This window comes from Amblyomma maculatum, chromosome 6 (genome assembly GCF_055883805.1).
Source record: "Amblyomma maculatum isolate TAMU_Amacu chromosome 6, ASM5588380v1, whole genome shotgun sequence".
NCBI classification, from domain to species: domain Eukaryota; kingdom Metazoa; phylum Arthropoda; class Arachnida; order Ixodida; family Ixodidae; genus Amblyomma; species Amblyomma maculatum.
This window is the reverse complement of record NC_139349.1, coordinates 48,151,372-48,169,002: the sequence shown is the minus strand read 5'-3', so window position 1 is coordinate 48,169,002 and position 17,631 is coordinate 48,151,372. Positions and strand designations below refer to the sequence as shown.

The following is a 17,631-nucleotide window of genomic DNA, read 5'->3' as shown; positions in this document are numbered from 1 at the left end:
ATCTGTTTACTTTCGTTCTTGCTTCAAACACTTTTTTTCACTGCGAAATCCCAGTGCACAATGCAGTCTATCGATAACCCTTTCGGCGGTAGCACCAGCCCCTACGGTGTACAGAGTGACGCAGACCCTAGCTTCGCTGATACAGGTAAGGCCGCGCGACGTGTCCCAAATAACAAAAATGCTTTTCTGTTTATATTTGGACTGTGTAGATGCTAATTATCTTAGTCGTGAAACGTTTCTGCGCGAAAAATGCTGCGGAATTACGGATGCACCCTGCCGTAAAGTAGGCGACCGTGCTAAGAGTCCCAGCGTCTCGCGTACACGTAGATGTGTGTCTGATTTGGTCGTTTGATATGAAATCGTTTTGAGCAATTTTCTGAGGTGTTGTACTTATAAAATAGCGTGCACAAGCCTATACAACCATAATGGGCACTATGACGTTCACTACTCGACCATGGCATGTTTTCCGTTTCTTCAAGGCTGATGTGTCGTTTCCCTGAACATGTTTTTCTCGCGAGTCAAGGACGCAAGCTTCTTTCTCTTCGTTTTTACGAGATGAAAATTGAGAAGAAACTGTGCACACTGTTGACAAGTGATATTTCGCGGCTCTAGCCGAGTTCGTAACGGAAAGCGTTGCACGTTGCGTTTGTGTGCTAATGCCTCGATGATCGAGCTGTGTTATTAGCGTAGCAAGCGGGAATGCTTTTTTGACATGGAAGGTTGTTTTCTTACTGCATGCACACTGTGTGTGTAGTTATATTTTACATTTCTTGTGCTGTTGATGGCTGGTTGTCACTGCGTAACTTTAGGTGAAACGCACGGACGGAAAATAGACTGACATCATTCTCTTGTATGTATTACTGAATATCTTTAATCTCCCTTAAGGGAAGGTAGCACGATTCTTTTTAGGTGCACATTTGAACTTTTGAAGTGCCGCTTCACTTATCAATATACTACTGGTCTGTATTTACATCAGTTAACTTGGCCGCATGTTGTGTATATTCCCTTATATTTCCTGCTACTGTGGTACTCATTAATTGTCCTTTGCTTTCAGTTCTCAATTTCGTCTCTGCAAATGGATGGTTTGTCACATTTGGGCTCATAGGCCTGTACATACTGTACACAAAGCTGGGTTCATATCTGCCATCATGGAGAACAAGTGCACCACAACAGCAGCAAAATTATGGTAAGATGCATTGCCTGGGAATCTGTTTTGTTACTCGTGACTGCACAATTCACTTTGCTATCATCATATTGGATCGTGGTATTGTCACTTTCCCCTTCATGGATCACTGCCTTGTCGTGGCGGAGGGGCTTTCGAAACTCGAAGTCGTGAGCTGTGCTGTGTAGGGCCGCCCAAGATAGACAGGCCACGGCAGAGAGTTCTGACAAAATGTGATTCACTGGAGAAAGTAATGGCAACCCACTCCAGTGTTTCCTGCCAAGAAAACCCTATGACCAGTCACAATAGCATTAATGATATGGCGCCGGAAGATGAGCCCCCCAGGATGGAAGGCGTCCCACAAGTTACTGGGGACGAACAAAGGGATTTTCCTAGTAGCTCCAGGACAAATGAAGCGGCTGGGCTAAAGCCAAAAGGGCGCTCAGTTGTGGATGTGTCGGGAAGCGACCGGAAAGTCCAGTGTTGCAAGGAGATGTATCACATAGCAACATGGAATGTAAGATCTATGACGCAAGGTAAACTGGATGTCGTCAAGCGAGAAATGGACATATTGAAGATTGATATCTTGGGTATCAGCGAGCTCAAGTGGACCAGAATGAGAGAATTTAATTCCGGCGACCATTATGTCTTTTATTGTGGGCACGAATCTAGGAGAAGGAATGGGGTCGCTCTCATAGTAAACAGAAGAATGGGCAAAGCAGTGCTAGGGTACAACCCCCAAAAAAACGACCGAATGATTTCACTTCGGATCCAAGGTCACCCTTTCAACATAACAGTTATCCAAGTCTATGCACCAACCACTACTGCTGAAGAAGCTGATGTTGAGAGATTTTATGCTGACCTGCAATGCCTTTTAGACCACACTCCATCATCAGACGTCCTTTTTCTCATAGTAGACTGGAATGCTAAGGTGGGGAGTGAAGAAATAACCGGAATTACAGGCAAGTTCGGTTTTGGTGAGCCAAATGAAGCTGGGCAGAGGCTAGTAGAGTTTTGTCAAAAAAGCAACCTGACCATAGCGAATACTCATTTTCAACAGCACAAGAGGCGCCTGTACACATGGATTTCACCGGACGGTCTGTACAGGAATCAGAGTAATTATATTCTTTGCCGGCAGAAATGGCAAAGCGCTATACAAGCAGTAAAAACAAGGCCTGGGGCCGATTGTGGCACCGATCATCACCTTCTTGTTGCCAAATTTAAGCTTCGATTGAGGAAAAATGCAGAAAACTAGAAGGCCTTTCAGGTATGATCTGGATCAAATTCCATCAGAATATGCTGTGAAAGTGAGGTATCGATTTCAAGAATTAGATCTAGAAGACAGAGCCTGAAGAGGTGTGGACTGATGTTCGTGATATAATACAAGAAGTTGCTACTAAGGTAGTTCCAAAGCAAAAGAAATGCAAGAAAGCAAACTGGTTATCTCAAGAGGCTTTGCAAATAGCTGAGGAAAGGAGGATGGCAAAAGTTATGGGGGAAAGAGAAAGATACTAGGTCCTCAATGCGGATTTTCAGAAAATAGCAAGAAGAGACAAGAATGCCTTCCTGAACATACAGTGCCAAGCAGTTGAGGACAACAGCCAATTGAGGAACACAAGAGCTTTGTATAAGACAATCAAAGATATCAAAGGAAGCTTCTGTGCTAAGCTGGGCGTAATAAAGGACAAACGAGGCAGGGACCTCACGAAAGCCTCAGAGATAAAGAAGATGTGGTGGGAATACACAGGAGAACTGTACAAGAAGGACCCGGATGTGCAAACCCAACATAAGATGGTTGTGATTACTGATCTCGAGCCAGGCATCCTGAAGAGTGAAGTTGAATGGGCCTTAGGCAGCCTTGGTAAGAACAAAGATAGCGGAATTGATGGCATTCCAGCAGAGCTGCTTCAAAACCTCAACCATGACGACGCTGTTAACATTCTGTATACATTATGTCAGCAAATATGGACAACCCTGCAGTGGCCACAGGATTGGAGGAGGTCAGTTTACATCCCTATTCCAAAAAAAGGCAGTGCCAAAGATTGTTCCAACTACCGCACTATCACGCTTATTTCGCATGCTAGCAAGGTGATGTTGAAAATCCTCCAAGCTAGGCTGCAGCAGTATGTGGATCGGGAGCTTCTGGACATTCAAGCTGGGTTTCGCAAGGGCAGAGGAACTAGAGACCAGATTGCCAACCTTCGCTGGATCATGGAAAAAGCACGAGAGTTCCAGAAACCCATCTACTTCTGCTTTATTCATTATGCGAAAGCGTTTGACTGCGTAGATCACAGCAGATTGTGGCAAGCTCTCCAAGAGATGGGAGTTCCAATTCACCTCATCTGTCTCCTCAGGAACCTGTATGAAGGGCAAGAGGCCACAGTCAGAACTGGGCATGGTCTTACTGATTGGTTTCCGATTGAGCAAGGAGTGAGACAAGGCTGCATACTGTCGCCCTGGCTATTTAACCTATATGCTGAGTGCATCATGAGTAAGGCCGGTCTGGACGAATCTTCAGCTGGAGTGAAGATTGCTGAGAAACGTATCAACAACCGTAGATATGCGGATGATACCACTTTAATGGCAGAAAGTGAAATGGAACTCAAGAGACTGATGCGCGTACAAGAACAGAGTGAGAAGTTTGGGCCTAAACTGAACATTAAAAAGACAAAGATTATGGCGTCTTGCCCTATCAAGTCCTGGAGCATCAAGGGACCAGAAGGGGAAGCTGTGACAGATTTTCTCTTCTTGGGCTCCAAGATTACCCCGGAAGGAGACTGCAGCCATGAGATTAGGAGACGCCTGCTTCTGGGAAAGAGAGCCATGGCTAGCCTTGACCGCCTAGTAAAGAGCAGAGACATCACACTGCCAGCCAAGATCCGTATAACTCGTGCAATGGTCTTTCCAGTTGTGATGTACGGATGCGAGAGTTGGACTGTGAAAAAGGCTGACCGCCGAAGAATTGACGCGTTTCAATTGTGGTGCTGGCGAAGACTCTTGAGAGTTCCTTGGACTGCCAGAAGATCAAATCGGTCGATATTATCGACCATAAACCCTGACTGCTCATTGGAGGGTCAAATTCTAAAGTTAAAGCTCAGCTACTTTGGTCATCTGATGAGAAGAGACGAGTCGCTGAAGAAAGATTTGATGTTAGGGAAGGTTGAGGGTCACCGGAGAAGGGGTAGGCAGCGAACGCGATGGTTAGATGGCATCCTCGAGGCGCTGCACATGAAGTTATGTGATGTTAGGAAGATAGGGAGAGACCGGAAAGTGTGGCGTGATATGGTCCATAGGGTCACGAAGAGTCGGACACGACTGAACGACTGAACTGAACTGATTGTCACTCTAATGTATGTGTGTGTCACAGGGCAAGTTTTGTTATTTTTTGTTCAATTGATTAAGCTGTAGAGCACAGTTCAACACTTATAACCAAAAACAGTAGTTTCAGGTTCTTTGAAGCATCTTTCAAGCCTTCACAGAAATTCAGTTTCCCCCTCACCATTCTTAAGAATTGCCATTTCCTTTGCTGTTTTGCTAGATGTGGCTGTTATACCAGAATATAGAGTATACATCACTCCATTATTCTTAAAGTCTAGCAGTGCACTTGCAAATATTCTCCTATGGCATAGAAACTAAAAAATAATCATTGGTTGTGAAGAAAGGAAAAGAACAATAAGAGCTGTTTGTACAGTATGGTCCACTGTTAAAGGGAACACGAGACCGCGTAGCTGCAGCGCTTTTCAAGGCTCTCCCGTGAGAGCAGGTGGCAAACGATCGCTCAAGTAGCATGCGCAGTAACCACCACTGGCTGTTCGTCTCCAGCAGGCACATGGTGCTGCCCATTCTCCCCAGTTGTCAGTGCGGCGCTTTTGCAAAGTGTGTTGGCCATGCGATTGCACGTTCCCTTTAGCAGTGGATCGTACTGTACACAGTGAACACCCAGCCTATGCTGTTTTGGCTTGTGATTTTCATTTTTAATGGTGCAGCAGCATAAGACAAAACACCAATTATGAAGGAATTGAAAGACTCGTGTAAAAGTACCAACGATGGTGTTTCAAGGCATGCTAATGATGGACACGATAATGTATTACAACGAAAGGGGCACAATCCACGGACTTCATTTTTTTACTCCATTCAGTTACTGGCCTCGGTAAAATTGATCCCCTGGCTCTTTCTAGGTATGTTTAATTCTTCTCTGTAAGCAATAAAAAAAAAGAAAAAAAGAAAAGCTCATGATACTTTATTCAGGACACACGCTCGGAGGGCTGATTGCAGCCACTACTAAATGAATGAATGGTGGTTTAGCAGAGCCTCCTAATAAACTTAAAGTAATATATGAGGAAAATGCAACAATAAACTAAGGCCAATAGTATTCAGCTTGCTCTGTTCATGTAATTACCCTAACTCATCCTTGAAGCATTCGGTAATCAATTGCAGTAGAATATTTTGGTCCTCTTGGCTTCAAGGCTTTGCAGATTGCAATAAAGCACCTAATTTCTGCATATATCACTAATAATTTCTGAAATTGATTTTTATGGAAACAGTTGCCATGTAAATGATTGCACATAGTAAATCTTTACTTTTTTTAAGGTATTTAAACAAAAAATTGTCTATCACACACAACACATCATTACAAACGTGCTAATATCCAAAACTTGTGCACGCAAAGTCAGACAGGCCGGAAATCCGGACTTGCCGTGGGACTGCAGTGATCTCTGAGAAGTGAACTTCATCAGTGACAGTGAACCTTTACGTCTTTCGACACGCTGGCTTAAAGCGTTTCGCACTTGAAACAAGGCATTTTCTGAGTTTTCGCGTGTGCAGGACACGACTCGTTTTCAGTTTTGAACCCCGTGAAACACGGTAACTCGAACCACCTTTGCAGGCTGAATGTTCGAAACTATTTTGCCCCAGAAGGAGCGCAGCGGGGTTTGCGGAGCCTCTTCCAAGCGCACACCCCTGTGAGAGCCGGGCGCCAGGCCGGGGGACGCTTGTACCCATTTTTACCGGTGGGTGTCCGGCGGCGGGTTTCGAACGAACCACCTCCCGCAGCCGAGACGGACGCCCTAACCACTAGGCCACGACTGCGACTTATTGTTGTCCGATGGCGGAACGAATCACTGCCACATCGGCGCAACTATTTGGGCCGTGACCCCTTTTCCCAAGCATTTCACCCCAGAAGAGCCGAGCACCAGGCCGGGGGAAAGCTTGTACCCATTTAAAAACCACCGCTGCTGCAGCTGAGGCTCTAAGGGAGCACTTCAGGTGAGGGGTCAAAGGAAGTACCTTTGAAAGACAAACAGAACCACCTATGCAGGCTGCGAGGTTCGAAACTGGGTTTGGGCCCACTGCGGAGGAGGGGCGCGCAGCGGGGTTTACGGAGCTTCTCCCAAACGCACACCCCTGGAAAAGCCGAGCGCCAGGCCGGGGGACGCTTGTACCCATTTTTACCGGTGGGTGTCCGGCGGTGGGTTTCGAACTAACCACCTCCCGCAGCCGAGACGGGCGCTCTAACCATTAGGCCACGGCTGCGGTCGCCATCGCGAGCTTCTGCGCTAAAGGCGGCCTACATCGCCAGCTGTCCGCTGCGGGAAAAAAAGTCCAGGAGGAAAAACAACACCGCTTTGATAAGATCGGACCAGTGGATGCGCTGAACCAAGTGTTTCAGCTGTGCGGCCAGAGTGCACCGGGGACCTTAGAAGAAGCACTGCGCTTGAACGAGGAGTGCCTGTCTACCCGGAAGCTGGACGAAGGCTGCTATGCCGACGTGTACTTCAAGGGCGGACGCTGGCGACAGCGTCGTAAAGGTGGTTGCCGTGGACGGGGATGGGGAAGAAGGCACCGAAAATCACAGGTCGCTTGCTGGAGCTATCCCGGAGGTGGTGATTGCAAGAGAACTGAGTAACCTGCGCTTCAACCCGACCAATCAGAGTTCAAATTTCATCGAGCTGAAAGGCGTGCACTGCGTCAAAGGGCCGTAGCCAGCTGTGCTATTCAAAAGGGCCACATAATGGGCTGTTGCCGCGCAAGGCGGACTTATTGTTGTCCGATGGCGGAACGAATCACTGCCACATCGGCGCAACTATTTGGGCCGTGACCCCTTTTCCCAAGCATTTCACCCCAGAAGAGCCGAGCACCAGGCCGGGGGATAGCTTGTACCCATTTTATAACCGGTGGGTACCCGGCGGCACCAGGGATTGAACCCGGTACCTCCCGAATGCGAGGCGGATGCTCTACCACAAGGCCACCGCTTCCATGTAAATGATTGCACATAGTAAATCTTTACTTTTTTTAAGGTATTTAAACAAAAAATTGTCTATCACACACAACACATCATTACAAACGTGCTAATATCCAAAACTTGTGCACATTCTTCTTAACTCTGCTACCAGCTAGCTTAAAATAAAAAGCAGTTCTGAATGTAACATAAAAAATTGCTTAACTCTGTCCAGATTGGTTATATTTCATGCATAACCAACAAAAATAGATTTAGATGCCAGATCCCTTTAAAGGGGCACTGAAGACAACAGCATCCAAATATTGTTCTCAGAGCCAGAATACCAGGGTTCGAACCCAGCTGTGGCGGCAGAGTTTTGTTGCAGGTGAAACAAAACTCCCCCCCCCCCCTCCCCTTCCCCTTCTCAATGTTCTAAGGCGGGCGCCAAGTTCGCCCCCATACCTTCACTGTGTTGGACCTGTACCGTCTTTTTTTAAAAGTGCAGGCATATTGTCATATAGATTTCTTTACTATACTATAGTGGCCGGAAACTTGTGATGTTGCGTTCAAAGCTACCTTTACCTCCGGAATGCCGGGTATTTAATTAAGGAACTGCTGTGAGAAGCGCGGCGTCGAGTAATTTTCAATTCTGCATCCACGGCAAAGCTCATTTTGTTTACTAAGCGCAAAGTATTTTATATGTGTTGCTATTCCATCACATCAAAATAAGTGTTTTATAAACATTCCTCACCTTCGCCCTGTGTTTTCGCTGTAGGGGCCTTGGGGTGGGGGGGATCGGGGGGATCTGTAGTGAAACTTTGCTCCCCCTAATGCAGAACCCTGCGCACGCCTATGCTTGCCAGGTAGTTGACTTTAGGTTTAAGTAACAAGAAAAGTTTTACCGGGACATATTTTTATTAATTTATTATTTATTATTTTTATGTATCCAACCACAGCTAATTTACTGGTGTTTTGTGCTGTGCCATTATGCGGGATAGGTTTCTGGGTGGACCGAAAACCTGATTTCTTCTGCCGTCCTGTCTCCTCCTGTACAAAATTTTATTCGCCTAGTCAGTTAAATGTGCTTATTTTGTGCTTGTATGCAATAATTTTGCTGTTGATAAGGAGATCTGTTTTCACCATTCCTGCTGCTGCATCATTGTTGGGCTTTTTTTTTTTACATTTTTTTAGTGTGTCATGTGACATTCACAAGATTATTTCTGAGAACCATAAAAAGCCTAATCCTATTTTTTTATGGGGACCTATTCATCATACCCAATTTTATTTTCATTTTTGATTGCCTGCTTGCATATATTGTTTATTTGAGAGGCCTACAAAAGATGCTTTTTTTTTTTTTAGCTTCTACTCTGGTGTTCGTGTTTCTGTTAGAAAACGGATAGCGCTTGCTTTAAAATTAAATCTTTCCTGCTGCAAGGTCTGCTCCAAAACTCTCATGGCTCGCGACTATTCCCGGCGCTGTGTAATAAGAGAATACAAGAATCTCAAATTTTAAATTTCCTTTTTGTAGGAGCTGCGGAAGCGAACGAATTTGTGCAACGGCAAGAAGCCATGGAACGGGCACGTCGAAGGATGCAAGAAATTCAGAATGCACTGGCTGAAAAACAGAAGGAAAAAATGGCACAGGTAACTAATGCATGCTTAACATGCTGACCAGTTATCTTTTCCAGCAGGAAAGCAGCCATGCCTTCCTTCTATTGTCATGTCAGAAGTGCACTTTTTACATTTCTCTCTTCAGTATTTTAGAGGAACTGCAATTGTGAAAAATTTCATATGAGAGAATTAGCTTTCACTGCTTGTGTTGTGCTGGTTTCGTCGTCGTCTCTTTCTTTTCTTTTCTTTTTTTTTTTCATGCTGTTTGTATAGAGATAACAACCATCTCGCCCAGCTTTCTGTTTTCCTCAGAATGAGAAGATTTTAATAGAGAACCAATAGGTCATCAATGTTTTATTCACAGCATCAGTAATGTTCAGTATAATATTATTTTCAATCACACTACACCTATCCATGGATTGGTTAAGTGCCACTAAGCACCAGCCAGTTTCCACTGGTGTAGCGATCTTCAAATGGCCTCCAGTGCCTCCTGGGTTTCCTAGTATGACAATGTTCTAGTATGAATATGACAAGAGAGGCCAGGTATATAGCATGTACAATTGTGTAGGTAGGCATTGGGTGGTCATCTTTCGTAACGGGAGAGGCAGTTGCTAAGCTGCCATTCAAACTTTTTTCATATATCTACATTCACCTCATCTAAGTACATAGTGCGTAGCATGAATAAATGTCTCATAGAGCGAGCGATACTCGAAGCTGCACTCGAAGGTAAGACCCTGAGCAGGTGAGCTCAAGTACACACTGGTGTGCAGTCTCTGCACGAACAAAGAGGCCAGCAGACAACAACAATAGTGTACGCACTTTGCGATGTCTCAGAAGGGTCTCTTTCTTGGCCTCGCTCTGACGATCGCGCGAGCATGGTGGTCGGAGGAGTTGCATCTTCCTGCTAAAAGGCCCCAATGGACAAAGGCCATTGGGAAGCTGGGGCGGAGCGTCTGCAGAATGACAATGACAAGTCATCTGGTCACTTCTCCGTCCAAGGCAGGAGAAATGGAAAGAGGAGAACACCAGGGGAAGCAGGCAGCGGCCATGCGCAGGCAGCTGCGGGAGGCTCGAATCCCACAAAGTCAAGGAGCTGAGTGTCAAAGGGAATGAAGCAAAGCAAGTGCAGGGCAATGTCTCTGAAGAGGACAGCATTGCAATTTGCGAGGCCTGAAAAATATACAATTGACAGTACTCGAGGCAGAAATTCATGGTGGAATGCTTTATAGTACATAGCTTACAATACTCAACACCATTTTCCCAAGGTTTAAAGTTGCTAGCAAATTCAGTCGGCATGTTTTGCTGTAGTATCTGCCCTCCTCCCGCAGCACGTCACACTGCACTGCATCATTGGTTTCGGCATGTGTGCCTTGGTGTCATCAAATATCTCGGCAGACATTGTATTAAGAAAGCAGACGGTGGCACTTTGTTTTGCACCCATTGTTGTAAAGGCAAAAAAAAAAAAAAGAATGGTGTGCACTTCAGCTCCACCTTTAAGGGTATGATGTGAAGCATTAAAGGCTCCCATGTGCAACCCCGCTTTGCAGTTGCTCCTCCTCATGCATGTGCTCTCTTCTCACTTAATTACCAGTTCCCTAATGTATCACGCATTCTTATTAGCATACAGTCCTAAGCTGCCACATTATCCAACTTTCAGTCATCAGTGATTACCTAACATAGATATAAAGAAAGCCCTGCTTTAATCATGCCATACGAAAGTGTCTGCGTGGCCTAGCAGTAGTGTGCCCAACTCGGCGCACAGGGTCCCTGGAAGGTTGGTTCCAATTCCACCCTCCTGTCTGAAATAATGTTGTTTTTAGTGCATGACAGCCTCAGTTCATAAAACCAACGTAACACAATACGCATAAATGAACACGTTGAGTTTCCAGCTCCTCCCAACTTTGGGATTTTGTGTGGTTTTGATAAATCGCATAACCCATCGAAGAATCAGTGCTCGGCCAAGTAACCTGCCAACTAGTACCCTCCTGCCAGAGCCATGCCTGTGATTTTAATGTCTGCGACAACACCAACAACGGTGGATTTTGTTTAGAACAGGACCTTCAATGCTCTCGCGTTATGAGCAGTGTTGGTGCAATCGGGACCTCGTTTTATGTATGATGGGGAACTTGGGGTTAACACTAAGGTCTTGAAAACGTTTATTTGGCACTTTTAGTTGCGCAGCCAGCGACGGAACATGCAGCGCACCTGTAGCGAAAACTAGTCTCTGCATATGTGCACTGCCACCCTTTTTTTCCAGGCACCATCAATTTTGCCACGGCTTCTTTTCACTTCGGTGTAGAAGTCTTCCAGTGGTATGACAGCGTCTCTACATCGAACTACGGGGCACACCACTGTCACAACGTTCAAATGAACCTTCTGTCCTAGCAACTCACTGATGTCGTTCGTCTCTACCAGGGTGACAGCTGCTGCGTTGTTGTTATCACCGATGGTTTCTTTATCTTCTTCTTCTTGTCGTCGTCCCTCTGCAACAGTGGTGCAACCGGTTGCTAGGCAACGAGCCGCTCTTTCAGGCACCGGTGAAATTCTCATGGGTAGCATAGTGTTCCTTTTGCTGCAAAATTATGGTTCACACTTAAGCTCTGCCTTTAAGTAGGCTATCAGCCCACATATAAAGCCCCACTTTAACTAAGCTGTATGAACGTGCCTGCGTGGCATAGGGGGGACGTGAATTAAAATGTTATGGCAAGCTGATTCTAATGTCACCCTCCCAAATGAAAGGAGAGGGCTGAGTTGGCAAAATTGGTTTCTAGGCAGCGTAGGCAGCGAGACGCTCTTTAGTGTAGCTTTCGCTGCAAAACATAGGAGAACTAAGACAAAAAAAAATCTGGAGGGACACTTAAGCTCCGTCTTTAAGAGTATGACATGACATTGGTTCCTCATTCACGAGAAACTGCTACTACATGTACTCTGCATCCAAGTAAAATGCAAGGTTTATTCTAGTCCACTTTCCCACCTCAGAAAAGCAACCTGAGTTGGCAACTCCTCCCAACTTTCTGATATCAAGTGGTCACCTCGTTAAGTCGCACAAACCAATGAAGAATCAGTGCTCAACCAAATCAGCTGCTGTCTACCACCTGCCAGAGCCATGCCCGTGATTTTTAACTAATACCACTGACGTCGGACTTTCTGGGTAACGCTATCGGGTTAAAACTGTCTGCCATGTGTCTGAAGCCTCTTGTCTCTTGTCACGTCTGACAGGTGGCTACATGAAGAGGTAAATCTCCCCTTCCCTCTGGCAGGGCCGGTGTGCAAGATCAGACAGACACTCTGAATAACATGCTTTTCATTGCTGTAATGGAGCCAAACATGTACATGCGTTTACATTTCCTCTGCATCAATCAAATGGGTCACCTTAAAATTTCTAGTACAAAAACATTACTTCACTGGTTGTAAGAAGCACAGCAGGTATGGCTGAAGCCTTAACCTTTTGACATTTAACCATTGAGGCTGTCTCTGTCAGGGGGTAGTTTGCAGGTTGCGTGGGCAAACATTGATTGGTCAACAGTTTCTGTGATGTGACAAGACCATATTTCATGGCCGAATCCACAGCGAAATCACAACTGATGGCCACGCAGACTTCGCCATTGAGATAGCAGGGTGGAATTGGAATCTAGCATTTCAGGACCCTTGGACTCGAGTTAGACACGTTGCCCCTAGTACATGCAAGCAGGTTCGCATGGCTTTGTATATATGTCATTCTTTGCAGCACTGGGTGCTATCAAAGCTCAGGAAAAGATATATTTGCAGAAACTTTTGCAATCTTATACTTCTGAGTTTCTGTGCTTGATAACATTGAGAAAAGGTGAACGTTTTGCACAACGTACGGATTCGACATCAGCGTGTGTCCCGATGGCAAAGGTGATTTGAAACTGGAACTCGAACTGAATTCTGCTCAGTAGTGTTCAACACAAGCCTCCAGCTTCTGCTGCTGGTGAAGGACCATCAATCTCGACCATCCTTTGAGCAAAACTATTCCGAGATTTTAGGTGATTTGAAACTGGAACTCGAACTGAATTCTGCTCAGTAGTGTTCAACACCAGCCTCCAGCTTCTGCTGCTGGTGAAGGACCATCAATCTCGACCATCCTTTGAGCAAAACTATTCTGAGATTTTAGGTGATTTGAAACTGGAACTCGAACTGAATTCCGCTCAGTAGTGTTCAACACAAGCCTCCAGCTTCTGCTGCTGGTGAAGGACCATTAATCTCGACCATCCTTTGAGCAAAACTATTCCGAGATTTTATCTCTCTCTCTCTTTCTCTCTTTATTTTTGCCAGCCAACTGCTACTGAAGGGTTTCCCCTACAAAAGGACTCAGGACACTGCCTTAAAGCTTTAACACCCCCTCCCCCACCTCTTCCTTGCGGAACATTCAATGTGGCATGTATTGCCTCCCACCCCGTATGAGTGAATAAGAAAATCTCCAGATATTTGATCTTGCCAGGTTGGCAGGCAAGGCGTCTGGGTCACTTTAGTGGTAGGAACTGCACGTGGGATGTAGAACATTCTTTATTTAGCCATTCTTTAGCTTTTAGCATAGTTTCAAACAGCTAACAGTTCAATGTATATGCATACAGAACAAAGGATATCTAAATTAATATGCATAGTGATAAGGATGCGAAAGGGGGAAAATGAGGTGAAAGGAGCAACCGGATATCCAGTCATTCATTTTTCGTTTTGCATCTTTCAGACTGCAGTGTTGAGTGGCCTTACATATAAATTATTGCAAAATAGCATGACCCAGTATAATAATAGCATTTCTATAAGTGGACACTAGGAGGAACAATCCAACACAAGCTGTCGATAATTTGCCTGGTACTATCTATATGTTCTATTTCATATCACTATTGTTATAACTTTCTTCAATATATACAGAGAACCTAGTTGCCTTCTTTGTCAACAGACTTTTTAATTTCATTGTTGCCATTTTATGATGTTTTCTTTCTAACACCCCCCCAGCTTGTTGCAGAGATGTTTCTGAAACTTCAGAGATCAGTTCTGGAACCAGCTTACAGCTTTCTTGTAGTAGTAGTGAGGAATCTGTCCCTTGAAGACCTTTTGAACTTGTTCACAAGCAGCGACTTTCAGTGCTTGGCCATTGTTCTTTTCATGTTTTCAAAACCTGATGCGGCCTTTCAATGTCTGTTTGGTTTCAATCATATGCTCACCGCGAGTGGAAGGGAATAGGAAAGTATTAAGCACTGCGACATGAAGCTTGCAGGTGTGATATTCACTGAGCACCTTATGCCTGTTCTAGGGGTTACAAATATTTGCCTTACAGTAGAGAGAGAGCTGTTTGGATTATTTTCTGTCCGCCTGTTTGTCTTATCTCCTTTTCTTTTTTTTCTTTTTTGCAATTTTACGATTTTCTGGCTACCAACAGGCAGAGTCTTTCACACTTTTTCAAGTGCCTTATTCTCATCGCCATCACTCCAGTTAGGTCCGTAGAACAAATGCCTCTCCCATTAACAACTGATTAACATTGTTGGTTTCCCATCTGCCCAATTTAATTTTCCCATATGGTTTTCTGCTATTTCCTGCTACATTTACCTTCTTTCGAAAGCAATTCATTTAGCCTAAAGAACCACAGGTTACCTTTTGTTTTCATTACGTGCCCCTTTCATTTTTCTTTTCATTTCTTGCGCTTATTTATTGTCTGTCTTTCGTGCTCTGCACGCAGCTTGAAGAGCAGAAGCGACAAGAGAAGATTGACAACTGGGAGCAGTTTCAGCAAGGTCGTGGCTTAGGCTCCAAGCTACGCAATATAGGGGCTGAAGAGAGCAGTGCCGAGTCAAGCGGGCTGTCACGGAGGCCCAAAGGGAAACGGGACGATGGCGAGCGCTTGCGTGGCTCTGATTATAACCCACTCACGGGTTCCTCAGGGGGCTCCTCTTACCGGCCGGAAAGGAGGTGTGTCAACCAGGGTGGATGAGGTTAATGACACGGGGTTCAGCCTTTTGTTGAAGCAGCTGTGGTGAAAGCATTGCTGTACTCTTCTCGCTGAAACATGACACTCTCTGAAGTGTAGTAGTTCAAAGTGAAATTGTAACAAAAATTTGCAGGAGCTGCAATGTGGCTGCAGTGCTTCACTTCTGCCAGAGTTGGCAGTTTGCGGTTAGTCTGCCTGACGAAGCTATGGGTGCAATATGTTAACGTTTTCACTTGAGTGATGCATCACCACAGCTGTGGAAACATGAGCCCCACCCTATTTCGCCACTCGATTTCACCTCACTGTGTGCATTGTGGGACATGTTTTGAAACCCAAGTGACCTTGGTGCCCAAGTGAGAAAGACAGCCCCGAGCATGCAGACCAGATGAAGTCACTACTGGAACTGGTGCATGACCAACGGTAGTGATGGAAGAAGGGACTTCGAGTGGTGTATATATTTTTTTTAACACAGTGATGTGAATAAATTTACATTACTGTTTCTTGCGCATATCCTTCTTGTGTTGAACACTTATAGGGGTATGAAGGGTGTTCAAATACAGACTAGATGCTTAAGGGAAGAAACAGCCAATTCTGCACATATGTCATTGAAAGGTTGGGCCATCTATTGCATCAGGAAAAAAAAGGTAGTACTGCTATGTTGACCAGCACAGTGCATTATTCAGCGAAAGCTAATTCATATTGGTATTACTGCCCAATTGGTCTGGAGTAGCAGTGCTGTTTTGGAGTATCACAACCATCTGCCTGTTTTCAGAATCACACAGGTCTGTTTTAGCCTCTCTGCGCTTACGTGCATATTCTGCCTTCTTTCGTAGTCTTCGGTTTGATTATGTTGTCGGCATGTCTCACGGATTCTATGCTTAGACACTACGTTATCTCGTCACTGCAACACTGCACTTTCACAGTCGTGTACAGAACCCAGGACAAACCGATTGTTGGTGAACCAGCTGCTGCAACACAGCAATCAGTTAGACCGCTGGCTACAGATTGCACGTGCATATTCTGCCTTCTTTCGTAGTCTTCGGTTTGATTATGTTGTCGGCATGTCTCACGGATTCTATGCTTAGACACTACCTTATCTCGTCACTGCAATACTGCACTTTCACAGTCGTGTACAGAACCCAGAACAAACCGATTGTTGGTGAACCAGCTGCTGCAACACAGCAATCAGTTAGACCGCTGGCTACAGATTGCTTTTGTGGTTGCATGGCGTCATATAAAACACGTGATTATGCAGAGATTCGTCACAGGAAAAAAAATCTGGAGAGAGCATGGCATCACATGGCCATTCTCGCAACCCATGTACTTCACTGTTTTTCCCCTTTCTTTTGCTCCCAAAGTGTGCTCCTCATTTTTTGATGTTGGTGTGTATTAGTACGCACTTCTCATGCACATGTCAATTTTTCCTGCTGTTTTAATTAAAAGTTAGCACAGATTTTCTTCGACACCAGGCGAAAGAATTTCTTCACCACATTTTTCGAACTATTAAATGTAAATTGTTTTATAGGAAAAGAAAGGTAGTAGTGTCTGCCACACTTCTCCGTGGACACTTGAGTCGCACTGTAAGGGAAGAAAAGATGGGAGCGAGAGAAGTAAGATGCTATAGTTGAGGGCTGTGGAATAATTTCTACCACTTAAGGATCTTTAACATGCACTAACATCACACAGCACACGGGCATCTTTGCGTTCACCCCCATCGAAATACGGTCAGATTTTAATTTTATTGCACTAGTTTGTGCATGTGCGGGCACAGCAATAGATATCACTGCAAGCTATCATGTGTTGTGATCATATGGGGGACAGACCAGCTCCTTTTCTTTTTACGACTTTCTTTTTCCTTTTCTTTTTTTTTCATTTTTTAGATTAATGCAATCATTCTCTTTACTATCTCCACTACAAGCGAGTTGCTGCCACTCTAGTACACTGGGTACCACATGTTCTGATCACTAGTTGTGCGCCGTGACCACTTTCAGCACTGTGCCTGTCGCCATCACAGCCGCACACTGGGCCTTCTCTCCTCGTTACTCCAGCAGTGACTATCCTTTCAGCCATGCTCCGCCAAGGCGAAAGGGTGATGGACATTGCTTTGCTGCTCGTGTAATTGTATAGCGACATAAATAAACTGCCCAATTAGCTTCTGCACATTGATGTAGTAGGTCTTAGAACCTTTCCTTATTGCCCCGCTGGGGTGACACAGTGGTTACGGCGCTCGACTACTGTTCACAAGGATGCAGGATCGAATCCCGGCCTCGGCGGCCGCTTTTCAATGGAGGCGTAAAGCAAGGTACCGATGTGCTGTGCGATGTCAGTGCACGTTAAGGAACCCCAGGCGGTCGAAATTTTCGGAGTCCTCCAGTATGGCGTCTCTCACTGCCTGAGTCGCTTTGGGACATTAAACCCCACAAACCAAACCAAACCATCTTAGAACCTTACTAACTGAAGCAACACAGTGTGAAGATTATAACAACCTGACTTTGGGCACTAACTCTTGGGCTACTGTACGCAAAGTTACATGCCTTTGCTATATTCAGTTACCTTTTGGTTGTTCAGACACTTCTTCGTTTGTATTGGCTCTTTCACCCATTGGCCCATTTTATCCATCCCATTTTACCTATTTACCCATTTTATCTATCAGGGGCAACAGAAACGTGTTGCCTTAAGACTGAGACACTCCAT

The 17,631-nt window shown here is 45.1% G+C and overlaps 1 protein-coding gene across 1 annotated transcript; it reads left to right on the top strand.

Moving 5' to 3' along the window:
- Positions 1–10: 10 nt before the first annotated feature.
- On the top strand, positions 11–15,437 carry LOC146185680 (selenoprotein S-like). The gene is made up of 4 exons (XM_084606598.1): positions 11–145; positions 1,055–1,186; positions 8,908–9,023; positions 14,689–15,437. The coding sequence occupies exons 1-4, from the start codon at positions 61–63 to the stop codon at positions 14,938–14,940; spliced, it is 585 nt and encodes a 194-aa protein (XP_084462724.1). The 5' UTR covers positions 11–60; the 3' UTR covers positions 14,941–15,437.
- Positions 15,438–17,631: the final 2,194 nt, after the last annotated feature.